At 46.9% G+C, this 23,660-nt stretch overlaps 1 protein-coding gene across 3 annotated transcripts; it reads right to left on the bottom strand.

Moving 5' to 3' along the window:
• Positions 1-23,363, bottom strand: ep300a (E1A binding protein p300 a). Of its 3 annotated transcripts, none has more exons than XM_037463073.2 (31): positions 22,810-23,363; positions 19,212-19,843; positions 18,202-18,381; positions 17,744-18,074; positions 16,949-17,062; positions 16,381-16,620; positions 15,812-15,917; positions 15,362-15,487; positions 14,075-14,192; positions 13,576-13,717; positions 12,867-12,941; positions 11,921-12,006; positions 11,517-11,663; positions 10,751-11,239; positions 10,207-10,606; positions 9,961-10,079; positions 9,793-9,856; positions 9,425-9,600; positions 8,307-8,395; positions 7,172-7,252; positions 6,763-6,819; positions 6,571-6,648; positions 6,404-6,471; positions 6,051-6,201; positions 5,686-5,832; positions 5,467-5,580; positions 5,158-5,323; positions 4,896-5,063; positions 4,588-4,749; positions 4,216-4,497; positions 1-4,085 (listed from the first exon to the last, which is right to left on the bottom strand). In XM_037463073.2, the coding sequence occupies exons 1-31, from the start codon at positions 22,901-22,903 to the stop codon at positions 837-839; spliced, it is 8,451 nt and encodes a 2,816-aa protein (XP_037318970.2). In that variant the 5' UTR covers positions 22,904-23,363; the 3' UTR covers positions 1-836. The 3 variants fall into 3 exon arrangements, with proteins under 3 accessions (XP_037318970.2, XP_037318971.2, XP_037318969.2); XM_037463074.2 differs by having other exon boundaries at positions 16,423-16,620; positions 16,943-17,062; XM_037463072.2 differs by having other exon boundaries at positions 16,943-17,062.
• Between the last annotated feature and the right edge of the window lie 297 nt (positions 23,364-23,660).

The following is a 23,660-nucleotide window of genomic DNA, read 5'->3' on the forward strand; positions in this document are numbered from 1 at the left end:
TTCATAGGACATGGAGGGTGGCCCATAGGGTGCAAACGTGTGTTGATCTGCACTTCTTTCTTCTTCTTCTTCTTTTTTTGCAGAAAGCTTGGAAACCGAACCGAGCGTCCGTGAACTCCCCGAAAAACACTGAGGTTAAAAAAAAAACCCTGTGAAAAACAAACAAAAAAGAAAAAAAACTATCACCTAAGAAACCTGTAAAAGTCAAACTGCATTTTAACGCACGCACCCAGCGGTCGAATCAAATAAAAAGACGAGCTGTAAAATGTACATCGATGTGAAAACTGTTCAGAAAAATAATTCCCTGCAACAGAAGATATGTTTGATGTTTGAGTGACCATCCATCAAGGAAAGAAAAACAATAAGTTCAGAAATAAAATAGACTTACTCTCTGCAATATACATACAACTATGACTGGGTATTTGAGGAGGAAAACAAAACAATAAAAAAAAGGTACATTGTGTCAACTTTAATTTTTAGCCACATTTCAAATCTTAAAAATATTCATAAAAAGGCAAAAATTCTCAGTCCCCAAAAATATTGTTTCGTAGACCAAGGAAGAAACATCTTCAACCTGAAACACTGCCCGTCCACCTTTTTGTACACAATTGGCAAAAATATATAGATATATATTAACAGCAATAACTTACCATTGTTTTAATTTATGCATTTATTGACTCTTAAGATTTATGTTGCATCTCCCATAGGAAGTTTCAGTTCTTGTTTATACATCACAAAAATATTTAAATAAAAAATAAAAACTTCTAAAACCCCAAAGCAGTAGTCCCGCCTCGACCAATCAGAGCATCAGGACAGAGAGAGAGTTTGGAACAAGGCTACATGTGGCCTAAATTGTTGTGGTTACTGTTCGTTCCAAGCTCCTGGTTGTTGTTGTTGTTGTTGTTGTTGTTATTATTATTATTATTATTATTATTCCCACCCGACATGTCCGACTGCCCCCCCTGCCCACCGTGCATCCCCGCCATCCCACTCAGCTGGGACATAATGGCGTTCTGGTCGGCGCTGAACTGACCGGCATCTACAGAACTACCCGGCTGCTGTTGCGATAGCCCTTGCTGCTGGGGCTGCGGCGGCGGCTGCTGCGGCGGCGCCATACTGGGGTGATGTTGGCCAAGATGGCCCGGGTGGGGTGAGCCAGTCTGGGTCTGCGGGGAGATGCGGTGGGGCGAGGGCTGAGGTTGGGACGAGGGCTGCATGCGCGGGGACGGGCTGGAGTGCGGCTGCGACTGAGGCCTTGGCGAAGGCTGCGGCGACCTGACCTGACTGCTGAGCGACCCTGCTGGACCCAGTCCTCCTTGTCCTTGCATGTGGGGGTGGGGGGACTGCGCCATCTGCTGCTGTGGACTCATGGGACTGCTGTGCTGACCCGGAGAGCCCCCACCGAGATGCTGCTGCTGCTGCTGTTGCTGCTGCTGCTGCTGCTGCAGCAGCCTCTGGTGGAGGTTCTGGTGAAGCATGCTTTGCGGCGTCTGTGGAAGCGAAGGCCCGCCACCACTACCCCCTCCGCCAACACCACCTTGCTGCTGTTGACCCTGCCCTGGTCCGCCTTGTCCAGACTGGAGTGGGGCCCCCCCTGGTCCTGCCGTGCCTCCACTGGGCCCTCCGTCTTGTCCTTGAAGCGCACCCATTGAGTTTTGCTGCTGCTGCTGCTGCTGCTGCTGCTGTTGCTGCTGCATCTGCATCTGGTGCTGGTGCTGGAGCCTCTGATGGAGCGCTGCAGCTACTTGTGACATGGAGTTGGAGTAGCCTTGCTGCGGCCCACTTTGTGGTCCTCCCTGCTGCGGTGGTCCCCCTACACCTCCACCTCCAAGCTGGGGTTGGGAAGATGGCGCCTGGCCCGGCTGACCCTGACCCTGCTGCATGAAACCTTGCTGCTGCTGCTGGAGTCCTTGAGGTTGCTGGAACTGTCCGTGATTTCCCATCTGTTGCTGTTGTTGCTGCTGTTGTTGTCGTTGCTGTTGCTGATGCTGCAGCTGTCTTCTCATCAACAAGTCTCTGAACTGCGGAGTCATACTGGTAATGTTGCCTTGTTGCCCTACTTGCATTGGCCCCTGTTGTTGTTGCTGTTGTTGTTGCTGTTGTTGTTGTTGCTGCTGCTGCTGTAATGCAGCCATTTGCTGTTGCTGTAAACTGCCAGGCAACATCGGGCGCTGCTGCTGTTGTTGTTGTTGCTGCTGCTGCTGTTGTTGTTGCTGCTGCTGTTGTTGTTGCTGTTGCAACTGCTGAAGCTGAGCTATGGTGGGCATATTCCCTCCCCCTGCTCCGCCTTGAGCCATGTTCATCCCTGTCTGACTCACATTAACCTGCTGTTGCCCATCAATACTAGCAAGCTGGTTAGCTCCAGGCCCTCCTGCACCGGGTAGTACTCCAGCAGCCCCCTGGAACCTCACACCTCCAAGGCCACCTTGTGGAGGACCTACTGCTCCTCCAGGGCCACCTTGCCCGCCCTGATATCTGGCGGCTCTCTGCCTGATGAAAGCAGCCATAAGAGTGGGGTTGGAACGGAGGATGTTGAGGACTTGCTGCTGTTGAAGGGGTGAGCTCGGGGAGCGCAGTGTTCTCAGGAGGTCTTGTAGTGCTGCCTGGGGGAGATTTCCGGATGCCGCTGCAGCTGCTATTGAGTTGGGCGCCCCCCCTGATGCTCCCATCACTTGCATCAGACCACGGTTTCCTGCTTGCTGCTGCTGCTGATTCATTTGCTGTTGAGTAACTGCTTGCTGCTGCTGCTGCGGTGCCATGTGCCCCATCATGCCTGCTCTTTGCTGTGGGTTCATGGCTGGACCACCAGCCCCCCACTGCTGTTGTACACCACCACTCTGCTGGACTTGCTGCAGCTGCTGCTGAACTTGAGGTGACTGCATCCCAGGTAGCATTCCCTGTTGCTGAGGATCTAACATAGTCCTGCCAACAGCACCCTGAGCCTGGTGGGCCATGCCCATCTGGGCCTGGGTGTTCGGGTGATGGGGGTGTGAGGGTATCATGCCCCCCTGTCCCAGGCCGCGTATCTGGGCTTGAGCCTGGACCTGAGCCATCTGCCGCTGGGTCTCTGCCAGGCGCTGGATTTTAAGGGCCGTCTCCACGGCAGCCTGAGGGGGCCCTTGCTGCTGGCCTTGAGCAGGCATGGACCCCTGGCCCTGGTTGGGTTGCTGCTGTGGGGGGGTGGCGGGACCCATGCCAGGTTTACCCAGGGACTGATGAGCCCCAGGCAGTCTGGGGTTGTATGGAGACAAACTACCTGGGTGCTGCTGCTGCTGCTGCTGGACATTGGGAAGCTGCTGTTGAGGCACCATCTGCTGCTGAGGAGAGTTCATCATCCCTCCTCCACCCGCTCCAACCACCTGCTGAAACTGATGCAGATGGTGTTGAGGGGCCATTGCACCACCTTGCTGCTGAACCTGCTGTTGCTGGCCTGATGATCCCATGCCTCCGATTGCGCCCATACCAGCTCCTTGCTGCTGAGTAAGGGTCAGCATGTTCCCCTGGGTGGGTGTTTGCGGGGTCGCGGGCTGCGTGCCCACCGATGTCGGGGTACCGGGAGCCGTCGCTCCGTTGTTTGCTCCTGGCGAAGGTAGTCCGTTGCCCCCCGGAGCCCCTCCCGGAGCGGCCTGACCCGCCCTCTGCATGCTGGCCATCCTCCTTCGTAGCATCTGGGCTTGCTGGAGTCTGTGCTGCAGCTGCTGCTGCCGCAGCTTGTGCTTGATGTTCAGGCAGAAGGGAACGGGGCACTTGTTCTCCTGACAGTGCTTGGCGTGGTAGCAGCACAAGGCGATGAGCTGCTTGCAGATGGGGCAGCCCCCGTTGGTTTTCCTCTTGCAGCTCTTTGTGTGCTGAACCACGCGCTTCATCTTCTGGCAGGACGGCAGAGAGCAGTTAGCGTTTCGACACTGGCAGGCGTGGACGAGGGACTGGATGCAGCGCTGGATGCTGAGGCGCCGAGAGTCTCCGGGGCTCTGAGTGGTTGCTGTAGACTGGTTGCTGCTCTCATCATCCAAACCCAGGCCTAACTTCTCCATCTTGTGAATATGGCCCTTAGTGTTGTAACATGTGATGCAGAGGTCGTAATCCTGTGAGGGATGGCATGAATGATGGTTGTTTAGACAATAGATAGCAGGGTTCACATTAGCATCATACAGCACATAGTTATTGTTAATACCACATATCAAACCAACAGAACCGCCCTTCCCAACAACTCACCTCGCAGACAGTACAGTGGAACCGAGTCTCCACGTGGTGCTTGCACTCATTACACGTGTAGACGAAGCGGTCCTGGCTTTGGTTATGCAACTCCACCAACATGCACATGGAGCTCCACAAGGACCTCCGCAGTGAGCTGAACTCCAGGTGTTTGTCTCTTGCCAACGTCAAGAAAGCGTCGCGGCCGTCCATGAGGTCACATGCCATCAGGGGATCCGGGTCTGTGATGGGGGGCAGTGCATTTGCCATGGGTGCTGCGATCAGCCGGATCACAAAGAACACCTGGAACAGGAAACAGAGGGCCGAGTGAAATGTGTTCTTTTGAAAACAATGTATGAGCAATTTATTTAATAAATAAATAAAAAATCCTACCTCTTTGTGTTTTTCCATAGTGGCATAGAGTTTCTGCGAAAGGTCATTGGAGACATTGGGCATCCCTGGCTTCTTCTTATTGGCTCGGCTCAGGCTGCTCTTGTTCTTGCTCGTCTTCTTGTTGTTCTTCTTCTTTGCATTTTTACTGTCACCCTTTGTCTCCTGCACAAGAATAATGGGGGACATCAGTATCCCATAATACAAGATCAGCTGATTACATCTTGCTGAAACATCGCTTCACAATGCTAACAATGTTTTAAAACACAGCAAGTAAATATCAATTAATTGATGGATCGTAGCGGTCTTACATCAATACTCTCATTCGACGTGCTGTTCTCCTCCCTTTTCCTCTCCTCCTCCTCCTGCTCCAGCTCTTTAATGCTCTCTTCCAACACATTGGGCCAAAAGTCTCCTTCAAAATAAGGTAACTCCTTGGCACTAGTCAAACGATCCTCTGTCGCTTGCTTGAAGACATCCTATACGGGTAAATTGGAATAATAAAAGTTAGTGGGGGCTTTTTCCAGCTTCATCCAACAAATGGAGGAAAAAAGACAAGCACCGTCTCTCTACCTTGTAATCGTGCACTATCCGCTCCGCCACAGCTTTGTCTAGCATCCTCCTGTACCACTCCTGGAGGCGTTTGGGCTTTGGGATCTTCTGATCTGCAGGGTGACAGTGGAAGATGTAGTCGTCCCCTTCGCTTGGTGGGCAGGCCCAGATGTGGCCAGTGGTGTAGCTGAAGTGGACACGCGAGAGACACACAATAAGCTAAAGTCATTAACAGACTTACAAGGGTGAGCTTTTTGTGATAGAAAAAGTCAGATAACAACATGAACACATGACCGAAACAAATGATCTGTGACAAGCAGCAGCACTCACCCCAACTTCCTGACGTATTCCAGGTAGCCAATGAGAACCTCGTGGTAGACTGCTGTTCTCAGGCCACGAGGCCGGAAGAAGTGTACGCTGTCCAGGTAGGAGATGTAGACTCGCCTGAGTAGGGGAAAAGTATTTTAATTATATATATATATATATATATAAGGTAAGCGGGGGGGGGAAGGATGGCCCCTTATTGTTTGTAATGTAGCGAGGGCTTACCTCTGGTTGGGCTGAGGGCAGTCGGATCCGTACTCTTGAACGTGCATACCAAAGAAGCAGACGTCTGATCCGTCAATGTCCTCAAAGGCAAAAAGGGCTTTTGTCCTGTATGGAAAAGACTCGGACATCTCTCCACTGTCCACAAATCTGCAGAAAAACAAGACATAAAACATACAAACTTAGTGACTGTCAAATAAAGCATTAATAGAATTTCAGCTAGTCGCTCTGTAGCATGTTCTCGCTTAAATATTACATTTCAGATACTAATTTCTTCCACAAATTACATCTACAGTCCTGCATTGTGGTCATAAGTGAAACTTGACTTTTTGATAAATGCCTTTACGTATCGCGTCTCGTTCCCGTACCTGGACTTCATGCCTGGTTTGACCTCCACCACTTTGTCAGAGACGTGGACAACGCGAATGAAGACCTCTCCGGCGCCTGTGTGGGTCTGACGCTTCAGAAAGTCGTTCACCCTCAACTCCAAGTAACTGCCCAACTTTGTCTGGGGCAACCCTGAATTGGGGAGAGCAAAGCATTTTTGTTGTTTGAGTTTAGCGAGCTGCTAAAAACCGAGGGAGACAAATTAGGAATGAGAAGTGTTCCATTGACAATGTAACAGTGACAACACGGGGCAATTTTGTGACAGCAGTGTCACATGATTTGGTCACAAGTTCAGTACATCAGGTTCCCGAAGGAAAGAGGCTTTGACACTTACTTTTGGCAGAATACTTGTTTTCTTTCCTGGTTTTGTTTGTCTTCTTCAAGCAGCCATCACAAACAAAACTATGGGGGAAAAATGTTTTAATTACTTATTTTTTTATTTAAACGATTCAAAGACATTTCCCATTGAAAAAGACTGTAATTAAATATATAAATGCTCACCCCGACGGCCAGATTGTCTCGTGGTGCAAGACACAGATCTGATGCATCCTGCGCCCACAGTCCATACATTCAACGAGCCTTAAAGGAGGGACAGAGGTGGAGATACAAGTTTACTTCTCAAATCCATGAAATTTGATTTCATCTTTTTTCCTCAAATGCTAAGGTTTGACCAATAGTAGACGGTTAACTTACAATTCAGGGTCCAGTGAGTCGTTCTTCTTCTTCTCAAACTGTTCCTTGTTTATTGATCTGAAATTAAACAAGGGGGAGTATGAAAGTAGGTAGAACAGCAAAAAGAAAGTCGGTCTGCAGTAGGGCTTCACCGAATAGCTTTATTCATAATATTGAAAGTTAAATTCTAAAATGCCGCACAGCTTCTTTTTTTTCCTCCTAATTCTATTGATTCTGTAGGAATTGCAAAAAAGTTTGACGCAATTCACCAAATGCATTTATCCAAAGACATGTTCTTTTTTTACCTGCCGTAAAACCTTAACTTGTCTAATAGGATTTTAAGAATAGGTGGAAAATAATTGTATAAACCACATAGCCAATAGATTCAATCAACTTTATCAGCTCGCTTATTGAACAGACAAACACTCACGTCTGCGGCTGGGTGGGGTCGTCGCCCAAGGAAACCGTGTCTCCCTGGATCTCGTTGAAACACTTTTCGCAGAAGTGGTACCTGTCAGCAACAAGCCCAAATTTTGGTGAACTACACCGTTCCCCGCAGCACAGTCAATCACAGACAGCGCACGGGGGGGGGGCAGTCACCAAGTGGTACCGCACACGGGCAAGGCAGGGTGCCACAAGCGGGGCAAGCAGGAAGAGGGAGCGCAGCGGCAGCAGGAAGTCGTCATCGCAACAGCCAGCCATGATTTGGAGGGGTGAGTGGACAGGGAGGGGGGGGAGGGGGGTTTGGAAGCGCATGGTTGTTAAAAAGGCAAAAGCAAGCCAATGTTGGTATCACACAGCCATTGCAAGGGCGGACAGACGGGTCAAATGGTGCGAGGACAAGACAAAAAAAAACCAAGACGACACGCAGCGGAGAGCCGAGGAAAAGCACAGATTAGCAATTTAAAACACGAGAGGACGAGCAGCAGCGGCCACCGTGACGCTAACGGAGCAGAATCAACAGGTGCTAAACGTGAGGGAAACAGGACGTAATACAGAAACTGAACAAATAAGCACAGACAACTGTTCATTCATACAAGCGGCTCATTTTAAAGTCGGCCCTTTCACATTCCGACAAGGTTTTCATGGGTGTGCAAAAATCAAAAGATTTGTGGAATCTGTAAAAAGGTATGCACCACCGCATTGGGATCATTTTGGCAGAACTGGTGTTTCTTCTTCAAAAAAGTGCCCAAACAAATGACACAAAAGCACAAATAGCACTAGAGAAACAGGACATTTTTTTCTTACATCTTCAAGCATTCTGTCGTGTTTTGTGACAGAAAAGAACCACTTAGAGAATGCGAGATGGGACCGACTGTTAATATGCCCGTGCTGTAGGCACCACGCTAAAGGGTGTACAACGGAAAACACAAAGTGATGGAAGGCGTTTGGGGAAACAATGTATCAGATGAACACTAATCTGCCTAAGGACAATTTAGCTCAATCTATCTTCTGTGATTGGTCTTATTTCTTTAAATCATCTGTTATAAGCCCTTCCTCTTTAACGGACTCATTTAAGCATCTAGTCGTCACCCTTTGATACGGACATCTCACTCCCTCCATACCTGTTTTGGTAGCTGAAGTAAGCAGCATCTCTGGGAATAGTGCACAGCTGCTTCCCGTAGCAGCACAGTGTCTGAGGAGAGAACTCCAGCTGATGGAGAAAAACCACAAGAAAAAATGGTTATAGACCTTAATAAATCAGTTGACCATTAACAAAACTTCAGTCACGCCGACCCCAGCGGATCAAGGCTTACATTCACCACAATGTCATACAATACAATTAAAGTGAACTTACTTTAAACACGACTCTTAATTTTTTTAAAATGCATTTAACTGTTATAGCATAAAGGTGGCTACAGTAAAGGCAGCATTAAATCACTTCTGTTGTGATCTGGGGCCACTTGGAAAATTAAACAAAATTGCGTGACCCGTTAACATTGATATTGCTGTGTCACAAATATTGATTGGCCAGTGAACATTGCAAAGTGTGTGATAAAATAAACACATTCTACATTAAAGCTGTAAAACTGCTCCTGTCAGTGGAGTTGAACTCATTCCAGCTTCACTTAGTTTTGTAAAGAGTCATTAACGCTGCTGTAACTTAAAAGGGCCACTTGCCCTCTTCTGTCAGAAGCGGCACTTCATTAACCCTCTCATCTAAGCGCCAACCACTCTGGTCTTTTGCCTGCAAAACCCAAAAATAGCTGAATGTGATGAGGGCTGAAATGTGATATGGCATCGGTATGCTCAAGCCAAATTTAACCATGAGCCCACTTCGCTGCTGCCATTTTCAGATGAATGCTGGGAGATCTTTTGTACATTTGAAACATATTCCCAATACCTATACACGCCGTCTTCTTTGGACTCGCTCTCTAAGTCACACTCAAAACTACGAGTTGGTTTCATAAGCATGACATTGTTAATTGGGATCTCTGCTCTGCCTGCAACTTCATCCAGACAAAATGTAGAATGGGCACCGTGAGTACCGACACGTGTAAATGCATATTTATACAAAGCCAAATCAACCGATGTTAAATAAAACCAGAAGTTGTCTTTAAACTTCAGCCAACATTCCTTCATACCTTGAACATCAAGACTCTCTCTTTGTTTACATCGTCCCGCCCCCACCAACACACATTCACACTCAACCCATCTAGGCATTGATGCAGCCCCGTCTCACCTTCCTTCCACAACAGTAGCCAAGGCTCTGCATGACGGGATCGATCTCCTGCTCAAAAACCTCGGCCAGCTTGGAGCAGTACTTGTAGACTCTGGATGTTTTGCGATTGTACAGCCAGGCGTTGTTGAACATCACCCAGATGTCATCCACATACTGCCAAGGATCCTGGTACTGACCTTCAACCAAAACAGGACATGATGGGATGAAAAAACATTTGTAAAATCCCACATCAGGTTAACGCAACATGACAAATGCAGGCAATGGGGGTAAAACATGTATATATGCGTGTGTATATTGAACATAGACACTAAATCCATCTAATATATACAGTAGTCCATTATATTTCTTATTGTTGGGTCTATACCAACCTGTATCCAGCTTCCGTTTGATAGTAGACAAGTCCATAGGGTTCTTCACAATATCAAAGTAGTCCTAAAAAAACACAAAGGGCATGTTTTAAACTTTTGCCAAACTTTGGACTCTTGTCAAAAGTGCAGTTTATACAAGGCACAGAAACAAACACATCTGATACATACAGGTATGCACAGCATTTGTGGGTCCACAGGCATTCTGAAGGGCAGCGACTCTGGATCTTGTCGGTAGAGAGATTCGAGTGTGGGCATCAAGGCCTGACGAAGCTCCTCGGGTTTGAAGACTGGGAGGAAATAGAAATCCAAGGTCAATGGGATAAAAATTTCACACCTGAATACTATGACAATTTAATTGTCAGCTTAACTCTAAGCATATAATATTTGTAAAGTATGAACGCATGTCCTCCTTACTTTTCTTTTTCACTGAGGCCTGTGTTGACGAGGAGTCTGAAGTATCGTCTTCCTCCTTCTTTATCTCCAGTTTCCTGTCTTCAGTCTTGACGTTCGCCGATGGCATCGTCGTTGAGGTATCCATGGAAACCCCTTTACCTCCCTCACCATAACACTCCTCCTTTTTAACCTCTAACTTGACAGGTTTTTCCTCCGTTTTGAGGTTACTGAGCTTTCCTCCTTTGGAGCAGCTCCCGCTGTCGCTCTCGTCCTCATCGTCCTGCTGCTTGACCTCCATCTTGGGGTCAAGGTTGGCGGTTGAAGCGTTCGACTGGGGCTGCTGGGAGGAAGCGTCCAGGCTGCTGACAGAGGCTGGAGTGTGGGCCTGACTGTCTGCTGGAAACGAACCCTTTTGGGACAACTAGAAAAAGAGACAAAACAAAACTAAGGTGTATGGAAATAGTAAAGAATTGACAGTGAAAAAGCAATTAAATAATTTGATCTGGTCTTCAAATTAGATGGTGTTAACGTTTACGCGTATCTTAAAAGTCTAAATCCCACTGACCGGAGTGCGGGGCAGCTGAGAACCGTGCGGCGTGGAGCTGGAGGACAACCCAGGGTGAGACGGAGTGGTTGAACCAGCGGACCCCATGTGCTGCTGATGGAGAGGCTTGTTGGAGCCGGGGCCCTGGCCCAGCTGGCTCTGCGGGGGGGCTGAAGGCGGACACAATTGCGGTGCGTTAGGGGTGTGGGGCTGCGGGGTCTGGGACCCGGCTAGTCTCGGCGGGGTTTGGTGAGGAGTAGGAGATCGACTGTGAGCCGGCGACGGCGAGCCACGCATGGCCGCCAAGTGGGGGATGGAGTTGGTCTGCTGGTTTGCATTCGGCGGAGTCATAGAGGAAGCAGGGGGCCCACCAACTGAGTTGGGACCTCCGCCACCAACGCTCTGAGGACCCATGGGCCCCACTGAGGGGACACCACTGGGTCCCCCGGCTGAACCCGGCTGTGCCAGAGGACTAGCAACTGGAAGTGACGGAGGAGTGCCCATCTGCGTCTTGGGATGGAAGAGGAGGAATAAAGCACAAGAGGGTCATTTAAACACATGCATAGATCAAGAAGACCATAAAACATATATGACGATTGTTTTCACTCTGTACTCAATTTTAGGCATTTCTTATGGTATTTCAGTCCCTACACTGGTACCGAAGTAGTGCTGTCCAAGAAGTATAATTAACACCAATTCAAATGCTCTGCTGCAGGCAATTATAATATCTACACATGGTAACTTTAGCTGACTCTTCTCAATAGTTCTTCTTTACGGCAGCCTTTACCTGTGGCATGCCTGTCTGTGCTCCCGGTTGAGCCATCCCCGGCTGAGGTGTCCCAGGTCCTGCCCCAGGAAACTGTCCCTGGGACAGATACTGGTTCTGCAGCTGGTTGACATTGGGCTGCCCCATCCTGGGTCCGGCCATTGCAATCTAGAGGGATCAAAGGGCAACGGTTAACACACGTCGATGCAAGTTCTTTCTGCCAAACCATTTAAGTGGTTTAGGAAGCATTTAGGAAGATTAATGAATTAAAGAATTAATTTTCTGTCTTTGGCAATGGTTGAGATTTTTGTCCTGGTGGGTTTTGAATTTAGAAACAACGCAACGGTCCTTAAGAATTTAATTGTCTGTTCATGGGCACATTAAAAGAAAAATGATATGATAAATTGTGTGTGATCAGGACTGACCTGGTTCCCACATCCTCCTATGGGGAGAGGAGGCGTTGACCTCTGGCCCATAGACTGCATCGCCATCTGATTGAACTGATTCATACCTGACAAAGAGATAGTTAACACATAACAATTTATTTGGAAACCACACAGCATGTTTATGTTGTTCTTAAATTGATCCATGCATGAGCAGGTCTCATGTTGCTGCGTTCACACCAAAAGTGAAGGGAATTTTCACAACCCATTACTACTTTTTTTGCCTCATTTGCGGCTGAAAGGGGGCGTGGCTTATCTCTGGCTTTTATTTTTGTACATGGAGACAGTTATCGTTTCCGCTATCCACCATGGAAATAAATAACTATTTCTGCTCTTTATTTGTTGTGTGAATTACACAAACGTCGGGACCGCAAACACTGTGGTGTTCGGACATCAACAGTCACCGCGCACAGCTTCAACTTCTCCGGGAAGTGTGCCGCTGCGTCGGGCTGACCAGCAGCTCGGTGCCAGCGTCTCTCGGTTAGTCTCAGCTGCCGGTGTGTCTGCGGCGAGCGGCTGTTTCATACAGTGTATTCACGCTGTGGCAGCAGGACGGCGGTGGTGACGAGCGGAGCATTTCAACGCTGATATAATATAACTTTTAAGCCCAAAGTCCTTTTGCTTTTTTCCTTTCCTTTCCCGCTGCCCGTTGAATAATCGCATCATTCACAACCAGACTAGTCTGTGCATTGGCTTTGCATGGAATCCACTCGGGAGAATAATTCGCTTCGCTTTTGGTGTGAACGCAGCATAATTGTGTCCTGAACACAATGCAGACAATGACAGCACAAAGCAAAGCACTAGTGTACCATTCCTAAGAAAATCCAGCTTTCCCAGGTCCTTGACATAAATCTAAATTTCCTCTGGTACAACAATAAAAAGTGATATAATATTGTTCAACGTCCCCTGGTTCTCAGTGGCTGTTTACCTGGCCCTTGCATCCTGTTGACCATCTGATTTGGTCCAGGTGGTCGCACCATTGATGGGTCAGAGAGGGGGCCGTCTGTAAGAACAGATAGTAGATGAAAAAAAATCCAACCATGTGTGGAATTTCTTTTTAAAAGTCTGAAAAGAGCTGGAATTATTCATCCTTTTGTTGGTTTTGTTTAGAAAAAATGTGTGGGATTTGGACTTGTGTGGCAACTAATATCTAAAAAGAGTCACTCTAAAATGCAGTTTTCTTTAATAATAATAATTTAATAATGTGTGTAAATTCTGAACCAGCCCATAGAACATACTGATACAAGCTACTCCACTGAGAAAAACACACATGTAAAAAAATAACTATGACAAAAAGGAAAGGGTGTGATTCACGGCAAAAGCAAAGGAAGGAAAAAGGATTTCACGTTAACACCCCCTCTCGTGTTCAGCAGTTAACAATCAGGTAGGACATCTGTCCGGTAAACAAGCTGAAACAGTCCATTCCGTCACTATTCAAATCTATTGGCAACACCCAGGGTTCAATGCACAACACAAGCTATATCTTAAAATATTACGTTCTACCAGAAGCTCCAGAAAGACGACATACAGAAGGACACAAAGAAGTACTCATCATGGTTAGTTTTTTTAATCTAAAGCAGGAGCTTTAGGTTGAACGTTAGCTCATCAAAGTGCACACGTGCTGCATGTCCACTCACTTGGAGGCAGTCCTGTGGGGGACTGGCCCATGCCGGCAGGACCGAGGCCCAGACCCTGCTTCTGGAGCCGGGTCCTCCTCTTCTCTTCCAACTCCTTCTGGATCTTATAGATCTTCTCCGCTAGCAGGTGATAGTACTCCGCCTGTTTAAAGAAGAGGGTAACGAAATAAGGAAAATGCGGCAAAGGGGGAAACATGGAGGAGCAGTTGAAACATCAGTCTTTAAAAAAAAACTTGAAAAGTTGAAATGGAAAACTGCAGTTATTGTTTTGGAGGACCTACAACAGTATAACAAATAGGAGATGCTTTATCTGCTGCAGTAAACTTGAAGTAATTCAAGTTACGCTCATAAGCTATGGGTTTCTTACCTAGGTCTAACAACTGTGCATTTCTTTAGTTTTGAGTGGCTGGTTTCAGCTGCAAAATGACAGGAAAACCTCCCAGCAGTCTCTCCCTTCCTTTCTGTAACACACTGAGCTGAAAACGAGAGAGTAACTTACTCTACTGTTGGCTGACTCATACATGTCTCCCTCAACCTTTCTGGCATAGGCCACCAGGTTCTCCATTCGCCGGTCCTTTAGTGCCGCCGGATCTGGAGTCGGAAAGATGGCCTGTACACTGTGGGTGTGAGAGGGAGCGCAAAGAGAAAAAAAGAGCAGCAAAATGAGATAAATGTGAAAAATGTAGCAGTAAATTCCAGTCTCAGTTAAACCCAAATAAGTATAATAGTAAATAATAACGTCTTAGAGAGCATTCGTTTGGTTTCCCGTGTCAGTAGCTGGGCTGAAGGCTTTAATACAAGGGGCACTACCCAGTGAATGTGCTGTTCTGTTCTCGGGATAGTTCCTGTGCATAGAGCTGGCCCTGGTATTTATTGTTGTTATAGTTACCATTCAAAGACAATAAATGTCTTTATTACACAGACTTGATTAATTTCACAGATAACGCGAATTCAACCAACGCACAACAAGCGTCTCTTACCACCTTGCTGTCACTCAAAAACCAATAGGATCTACTACATGGTATGCTGCTAGATCAATGTGTGATACAGATAATACAAGAAACCTAGTAATTTAGAGCAGTGGTTCTCAACTGGTTCTGGCTCCGGGACCCACCATCACCCCTTAAGGACATGCCGCGACCCAAATCGAGGAACATTCTCAACATCTCAAATTTATTCAAAATCAAGTTCATAGGCTGAATTTTATATTCAGGATGTTTAATTATCCTAAAAACCCAAATGTCTCCCCCATATCAGAATGGTTTGACCCAACCTGGCGCTGCTCAAAGGACCAGCTGGCAAAAAAACGACACTCCGCTGCATTAAAAAAGTCCCTTCAAAATAAAATCACAGGATGATTTTTTTTTATTTTATTTTTATTCTAATTAATTAATTAATAAGGCCCACGAAACATTGAAACCGGGTCGTTGAGAATCACAGATTTTGAGTAATATTCGAAGATGAAAGGCTTTTAACAGGTCAAGTAGAAGCAGCACATCCAGACCGGCAATGTCCAAGATTCGCAATAAACATCTTGTCAAGCTCCAAATAAAGTACCGGGTCTATGAGACGCATTTACTGCCGCCGAAGAGGAATAAAAGGCTTCCCAACGTTATGAGCAGTTATGTGTGAGAGGCAGACTGTCACACAGCTTATTTGAACTTTTAATAAATCCACATGTCTATTAACTTTTACACTCGCACAACCTGTGGAAGCATTACACAACAACAGCAGCAATGTTATTTCAAGTGCAATGAAATAATTTACGCTCCTTTTTAATACTTACAGTTTGTGTACCAAGTGGTTTCGTAGGTCCTGCGTGATGTCCTCGTGCCAGATTTTCCTCATGCCCGAAGAAGAGGGAGGGCCTGCTGTGGGCATGGACCCGACCCCACTGGCATCATTCAACAGACTGGGAGAGGCAGACAGGCATAGTTTTAACGAATAACATGGAAGACATAGATTGTATGGAAGTAAATCTGTGTCATCGGGTATTGAAAGAAAAAGGTGATTGAATTTCTAGCACTGAATAGTATTTATGCATTGAAATGATGTATCTGAATGTTTTTCAACGTTAAAATATTCAGCCGCAAAAAAGATAATGGTTAAAATATTCAGCCCAAAAAGGCTTTTTCTTTCAATTCCCGATGACACAGTTTTACTTCCATAACATTGTGTGTGTGTGTGTGTCCTGATTAAGGACTCAACCGAACAGGACGTTTGTGTTCCCTCTTACCCTTGGCTGTTCACATTGAGGTGCATCATGGTATCTTGCAGCAGGCTGGCTTGCTGGCTCTGAGGGGAAGCTCCAACACCGCCATTGACCCCCATAGGGTTCGCACCTACACAGCGAAGGACGGAACTTCAAGTGTTTGCACTATTTTTGTTACACGTACATTAAGACCAATGCGTCTGCGTCTGACACCTCTCGATACCTCTGCCCTCTCGAGCCCGACCTTTGTTCGTGAATGTTTGATCTACGTGAGCACATGAACCTGATTTGCGCTCTCGCAGTGAGCGCTGAACAATACATTTTGCTCCTGCCGAAGAGCGACAACAGTCGTTGCGGCTAAGCACCGATATAATGGTGTGTGAAATTCATACCGTAAGGAAATTTGAGACCCCGATACCACCCAGCCCCAATGTGACGTTTTTAGCTAAAGCCCCTTGACGTAAACACTTAGCACCTACTTGTCGGAGTTCCGTCTGGTTATACCCAACCTTTTGACAATAACGTCTCAAGCTGGTTAATGCTAAATCACCAGAACTATCAGAAAAAGGTAAAAGTGCAGCAGGGGAACTGACCCATTGGGTTCAGAGGCCTCATGCCAGCCGGGCCTTGCAAACCTTGGTTGGACATACTGGGCTGGGCAGTCGGGGACTGGATCTGGTTGCCTTGGTAGGTGAGGCCAAGGGCGGCGTAGGCTCTTTCTATGGAGCTGGGGTCGATCTGGCTTGGCGGGTTGAGATTGGGGGTACTTTGTTGACCACCAGGTACCGACCCGAGAGAGCTGCCCAGACCTGCAGCGGCTGCACTGAGTAGAGCTGTGAGGACATAACAAGAGGGCAGTGGGGTGTTTATAATACAGCTGATTTGTTTAACAGAATATGGAGAAAAACAAGCATCCAAAAACCCTGGGACTGATTCATATTAACATTTGGATCAATATGGGCTACGTTTAGCTCCAGTGAGGCTATGCAATATTACCATTACAATATTAGTGGAATTGTCTTTCTAGATGAACATATCTGCAAAATCCCATGAATAAAACTGCTGGTGACAATAATAACAATAATACATTTTAATAATGCTCACAGCATAATATAAAGAACAAAATATATAACATTAATTTGGTCAGATACAGACACTCACACTGCGGGTTCCTCTTGTCTCCAGCGTTCTTCAGCGGCAGGCAGACCGGACAATCATGCCGCGTGCAGTTCTTCCAATGGGAGATGATCTGCCTCGATGATGCACAGTGAGGAACTAAGGATGAAAAGAGGCAGAAAGACACGCGGAGTTGGGAAAAAACGGTATCTAAATCAGTGGAAAACGACAGGAGAACAATAAAAAAAAGAGAAATTTTCTCTTTATTTGGGAATAACTACTTTGTCCATTTAGACCAGGGGTCTCAAAGTAATTTCAGCTTCGGGCCAGATAAAGCCCACTTCGACCGAACGCAGTGCCAGACCATTGCGGTCGACGGGTGGCGGTGCGACCGGTACGGCCGGCGAGCATTGGAGTTTATTTTTCGACAGATTCCATAGCCACTCTGAAGCTAAAATGGGTAGAGCGTACATGACGCTCGAAAGTAATTTCTGGCTTTAAAATTTGACCCCCTAACTCATTCAAAGGGGACAAGAAGCCATGCGAGTCATGCAAGATGGCAGGTGGCCGTACTGCAGTGCAGAAACTGTGATTAATTTCGTTCAAAACAGCAAAGGAAGTAGCAGTGGTTCCGTGCAGTGGTTTGGAAAATGTCATTGCTAAATGTCGGGAGATTGTGGGCACTTCAAACACAGCCTTAAAATGATGGCGAGTTGAGGGCAAAGCAGGAAGAGTTTTCTAGTTTCTTTTAAATCTATTGACTGACCCGGTCTATGGAACAACTCTTGACAAGCGGATATGACAACTAGCGGCTCAGTGCAGCCTCCTCCTTCAACTCACCTTGACAGGACTTGCCGGCCTGGCAGTGAGTCATGTGGTTGAGGACGTTCTTCATAGTGCGGCAGTGGGGCAGGTTGCACTGCCGCACTTCGCCGTTGGCTTGCTCCCGCCGCTGGCACTTGTGTGCGTGGAGCAGGAGAACCAGTTGCTGCTGGATTAGCTTGCGCTTCTCGGGGTCAGCTGTGGGCGGTGCTCCCGCAGCAGCGGAGGCCGCCGAAACCTGGGCGCGGGCACCAACCAGACCTCCCTGAGCGCTGGGCAGCATCCCTGGGGCTCCTCCCACAGGTGCACCAGAGGGACCGCCCACACCTGTTTGTGGTTGCTGAGAGCCCTGGTGAGCAAAGGAGGGATGGGAATTAGAAGTGGTGGAGCAAATGAGACATGGGTAATAAACAGATAGGACAGGTGCAGTGGAAGGTAAAATGTCAGGATGAAAGACATCTGTATTTGTTCCCTACCATGGCGGCCATTCCTTGCATGGGCTGGTTCTTCTTGTCCAGGTTGAACTGGGCCAGGCTGTTGCCCACAGGGCTTTTGTTCTGGAGCTGAGGGCCCAGCCCTGCGCCTCCCAGACCTTGATTCCCCTGCCCCGTGTATGGACCTCCAAAGGGGCCCCCGGGGTTCCCCATCATCCCCATCTAGGAACACAAATGAAAAACGTAAACAGGGCGAATTAGAGAGGATGATGATGAAGAGCAGAAGAAGGTTATGTAAAATACATCAGGCATTAACCCTTTAGCAACATCATTTTAAGTTCTTTATAAGTGATTTCACATAAAGACTCTTTCAAAGCGCATGCTTCCATCTGCCATAAGAACATGCATTTCCCGCTTGTGCTTTAGACCAATTAAGCTTCCCTTTATTGAAAAGTGAAGAAAAACACCTAACCCTACTCCCAAATCAGTTAACCACATAAGTAATATGTAATTAAAGATCAAAAAGTAATTTATAACCTGAGATAACAAAGACGTAACATCTCCATAAGTAATGGAGGCGTGTGAAATAGCCATCTGACATGAATGGTTCCTCTTTTTTCCCCAAACACATTGAATGACTTATTTGAACACCTTGTTCCCTCTTTAGAGGGTCCACATCACTTATATTTGACTTTTCCAACGGTGTCCTGGAAAACCTCTCACTCAGTATCTCCGCCACATTATTCCAGCAGAAGCCAACTTCCCCCGTCCCTCCTGGGGGACTGTCAATCAATCCGGAGCAGCTTTCTGCCACTTCAACCTAAAGTACACTCATGAATTAATCAATTTGTCTGATTTTAAAAGTAAGGTTTTGGGCAGCAATAAACAAACTATTACTGAGGTGTTCTTCAGTGTCTACTTGAAACAAAGGATTCCATATTTAGCCGATATCTAATTGACAAATCCTTATTTTGTATAAAGTCCAACATTTCAAAGGTGAATGAAATGGTTGATATGCCATGCGTTAAGTCATCCAGAGCCGTAGTCCCTACCTTGTTCATTGCTCCCGGTTGCTGGCCTCTCATCCCGGCCTGGCCCCCAGCTCCCTGCTGCTGTAGGGTTTCAGCCAACAGGTTGCTGTTGCCACCCATCCCAAAGCCCATCCTGGGGGAGCCATTCATCACCTGGCTCCCAATCATGCCTGGCTGCTGCTGTCCATTATTGCCTTTCTGCTGCGCTCCCATCATGGCCCTGTTTAGGCCACCCATCATTCCAGCTGAAGCGTTCTGTTGCTGCTGCATCATGTTGGCCTGCTGCTGAGGTGAGAGGTGCTGCTGCTGCCCCTGGACCATCATCTGCGGAGGCCCCTGGCCGGTAGATGCCTTCATGTTGGCCAAGTGTTGCCCCATGGCGCTGGGGCCTCCTGGGCCGCCCATGGCTCCTTGGTGCCCTTGTTGGGCCGAGGCGGGTCCCCCTGAACGCAAAAGCTCGGACAGTTGTTTGTGCTTGGCCACCGCATCCTGGCCTCCGCCATGGCCGAGTCCCATTCCTCCTGCCCCCCCACTGCCTCCTCCAAGAGTAGTGTGCAACTGGCTGATGTCCCCGCCGTTGACCAGGCCTGAATCATTGGAGCTAATGAGCTCGTCTGGGAGATCATGCTCCAAGTCAAACAGTGAGCCAAAATCTAAAATGGAGAAGAAATGCAAAGTTTAAGTGAGGCGGATCAATGAGATAAAAAAAAGAAAGAAAGGGAATGAAGAGAGGAAGACAAAAGGGGCCACAGCCATGTTAAACTGGTATAATCCTTAATTTTTATAGCATGACAGGGAACGCTTGACAAGAAAGGAAAAACTAGCGCCAGCACATTAGCACGTTATAAATGCGCTAACGTAGCAATCAATTAACGCCGACAATGACTCCATTATGTGTTAACGGCATTTCATTTGTTGTTTGCATTGGGAGGGGTTTAACACTGCCGCCGAGAAAATGGAGAAAGGTACTGCACTTTTAAATTTACGTTGATAAAACGGCATAGTGGATAAAAGCAAAGCTATTTGTAACCAGAAAACCCAAAACCGAAAGCCTCTCATCACCGGAATACTACGAGCCTGAAGCACTACTATTCCGACGTACAACTTGAAGGCGTTACGCAGCATTGACGTCAGCCTACCAGCTACCAACACAACCAGGGAGCTAGACGTCGGCAGATTACGTTGGATGCGGGACACCTGTCGACAAACCAACACAGTAAGAATGAACCGTCCTTAGAATTGCAGAGTACGCGCAGCGCTGTAAGAGGAATACGCCGGTTGCATGAAACGGAGTGAGGGCATCACAACGAGCTTCAACTGTTGCTCACGCTGACAACACGCAGACTCACACAGCAGCCTGCAGTACAACATCTGCACCCTGTGAAAGGTTGTTGTGAAAGGAGGGAGGTTCTTTACCATCAGAAACATAGGTACATGAGGGTGTGTATCTTAGCAAGTGGCTTGTCGCAGAAGAGTAAGAAAATGTAAAGTTGCAGGACTGGATGAAAAAAAAGTGGACGTTAAAAGTTAATTTTGTCATTGGGTTACTACATAACTTGCATCATTGAAAATGTTCTCTGACTGAGATTCAAAGGAAAGCCACAGTTCTTACAGACTAAAAGGTCATTTTTCTACTACATATGCTGCATTATGCTGTTCCCTGATAAAAGACTAATGTTTCCTCTGATAGCTGTTCAGAAAAGAAAACAGATTTATATACATTATGTGAACTTGCTGTAGCTCCTGGTATATTGTTGTGATAACATTACTTTCAAATGAAATCGTGCAATACACAAGTCTTTAATGTATTCATTAAATTTTTGCGCATAGAGCGATGAATGGCTGTGAATCACTGAAAATCATGTGATTATTAAAAGTTAAATATTTTTCATATTTGCCCAGCACAAAAAAAAGAAAAGATGAAAGCCTTTTAGATGTGTACAGACAATTTCACTCAAAAATGAATACAATCAAGTTTAACACAATTGAGCACTAAACTTGGGCCCCAGAAAGACAGGCGTGTGTGTGTGTGTGTGTGTGTGTGTAAAGCTGCATGCACAAACGGAGATGCACGCACACACGCCCACATGGCCTGCTCACACAGAATCCCTGACCAGTAAAGTGATTCAACATGTTACAAAGACAGGTTCGTGCAGACAAGGTGACAAATGGATGTAGAAGTAACGAAACAAAATGGAGCCAGGTGGGTAGAGTATGCACATGAATGCAGAGTTGAGCAGCACATAGCTCAGGCAATAAAACGAGATACATGAAGGAATTGCTCTTGGGGGGGAGGAGACAATTCCTAAAGCTCAACATCTCATTTAGGCATAATTGACACTTTTTATGGTCAGTTGCCATTCTGTAATTCTAATGATTTGTGACATGGCTAACATATGATTGATGTACAATGATACAATACTAGTTGCGTCCTTATGGTTTAATGAGCTCAATCTGAAAATGATCAAATCAGTTAGCATAACATAATCTACAAACTGCTTTTTGGAGGCATGAGCAACACTATCAAAATAACATAAATCTCCTGAAATTGACATCTGTTTTGTATGCATTACCTTAACTATGAACCCTGCGTGGCAAATACTCCATTTGAGTGTAATCTATCGCACCTTTGATGAACAGATCCCTTTCTTGGCACCACTCAAAGCAGGTAAACGAGGTAACGTACAGGTTGGCAACGTCTGGATGATTTAACCGAAAGTGTCCCTTTCCACAGAAGCAGACTTTCCGGAGAGACAACTTTGGCTTGGTGAACAGCCCAGGACGCCGCTGTTCATTTCCAAAAAGAACGATCGAGTGATTTCAATCGATTATCGTACGTTTTAAGCAGTAATTGGTTGTTAACTTGACTGGCTGGCTGGTTGGTTGGTATCGCAGTGACGAGACATGGCGCTGTCCATGCTCCACGGTTTTGGCTCTCAGGCCAACCGCTCCAGCTGCTGTCACACACCATCCACAATAAAACAAACCGAAAATGGCCATCTGCACGCAACAATCAGTCGGACCCGGGTGCCTAAATGTGTCTCCCCCACAGGGACAGCCTCACCACCACTGGCAACCTCTGCTTTGACGAACACCATCAACGGAAGCTAACGTTAGTTGGAAGAAGGGGGAAAAAAGTGTCCGAGTTACGGTGGGGCAACACAACCGATTGCTTTAGACGTGTGAAGCCTTGAAAACTCAAAATAACAGAATGGGAGTTGCTGTTACTGACTGTAAATTTGACACAGCTGCAACACAACAACAACTTTATAAGAAGTTGGCTTGGCAATGGTTTTTTTTTAATCAACCCGGCTAAAGTAACCATTAGACACGGGACCGTCAGTTGGGGACCCGCATTCGGTTAGCTAGCCTAGCGTTAGCCGAGTTGCTAACACAGCTACCTCCGGCTAAAATGGCTGGTAGCATGCAAGCTAGCTGGGGAAGCTCTTCTTCACGTCCGACACACACTCACTACTAGCAAGCTAACATTAGCAAGCTACGACAAAAACAGAAGAGTAATCCCACGTATTCTTCCCCAAATAAGTTTACCCAAGCCACCAAAAAATAACAAACTTAACGAATAACACCGTAACAAATTATATCTTAAAACAATACTCACCATTTCCATCGCTGGCGGAGGCGGAAAGTGCCGGAGACGAGAGTTTAGGCCTCTTGGCTGAAGACGGGCCAGAGTCCAGAACGTTCTCGGCCATATTTTTTCGAAATAAAAATATATAAAGTATCCACAATTGCAGACGTTTTCACGCCCTTAGAAGCTCGTTCCTTTTCGTTTCCAATATTGCGACTTTTCCCCCTCCTTTTGGGGGACTAAGAGGGGGAAAGTCCCGTGTACAAATTACTCCTCTTTCCCTGGGTTCGCCTCTCGATTTCAGCCTCGGCGTATATCAACCCCCCTCCCTCCCTCGTCGGATTTTTTGTTCTTTATAAATTTCTGCCAGCGGAGGAGGAGGAGGAGGGGGTCGGTGAAAGTGAAGAGGGAGACACACGCAGCGGCTTCCCTCTTAACTTACACGGCTCCTTCGGGTGTAAATGAACTCTCCCCGGTTCTCGCTCCCACGGTTGCATCCGTCATTTCGACCTCCTTTCCAGCGGAGTCTGGATGGAGACAATGTCGGGCAGCGGAGGCTCGTTTGCCTGCGAAGTGATGGTTTGTGCCGCTGGTGGCCGGCGAGCGAGGATGAAGAGAGGCACTAATTTTAAAAATAATAAAAGCTGACAAATGTGAAGCTGCAATAGTGGATAAAGTATAATGCGTATGAACCGGGCCATAAAGTTAAACATAAAATAAAAAGTTATTTCTTCGGAAATTCTTCCATGGAGCAATCTGAACTTTTCAGAGGATTTCTTTTGGTGTGGTTAAGCAACGGTTAGAGTTGGATTATGGTCACCAGGTCTTCTGATTGCAAGTAGTCTGGTTGCTTATCAGCTTTGCAGCCACTAATGTTAACT

This window comes from Pungitius pungitius, chromosome 21, assembly GCF_949316345.1.
Source record: "Pungitius pungitius chromosome 21, fPunPun2.1, whole genome shotgun sequence".
NCBI lineage: Eukaryota > Metazoa > Chordata > Actinopteri > Perciformes > Gasterosteidae > Pungitius > Pungitius pungitius.

Excerpts from the sequence above, each read along its gene's own strand:
- ep300a (XM_037463072.2), bottom strand. The coding sequence starts at position 22,903 with ATGGCCGAGAACGTTCTGGACTCTGGCCCGTCTTCAGCCAAGAGGCCT. Across the intron at positions 6,472-6,570 it reads GAGACAATCTGGCCGTCGGG|TTTTGTTTGTGATGGCTGCT; the intron begins GTGAGCATTTAT and ends TTTCCCCCATAG. Across the intron at positions 4,498-4,587 it reads CTATGGAAAAACACAAAGAG|GTGTTCTTTGTGATCCGGCT; the intron begins GTAGGATTTTTT and ends TTCCTGTTCCAG.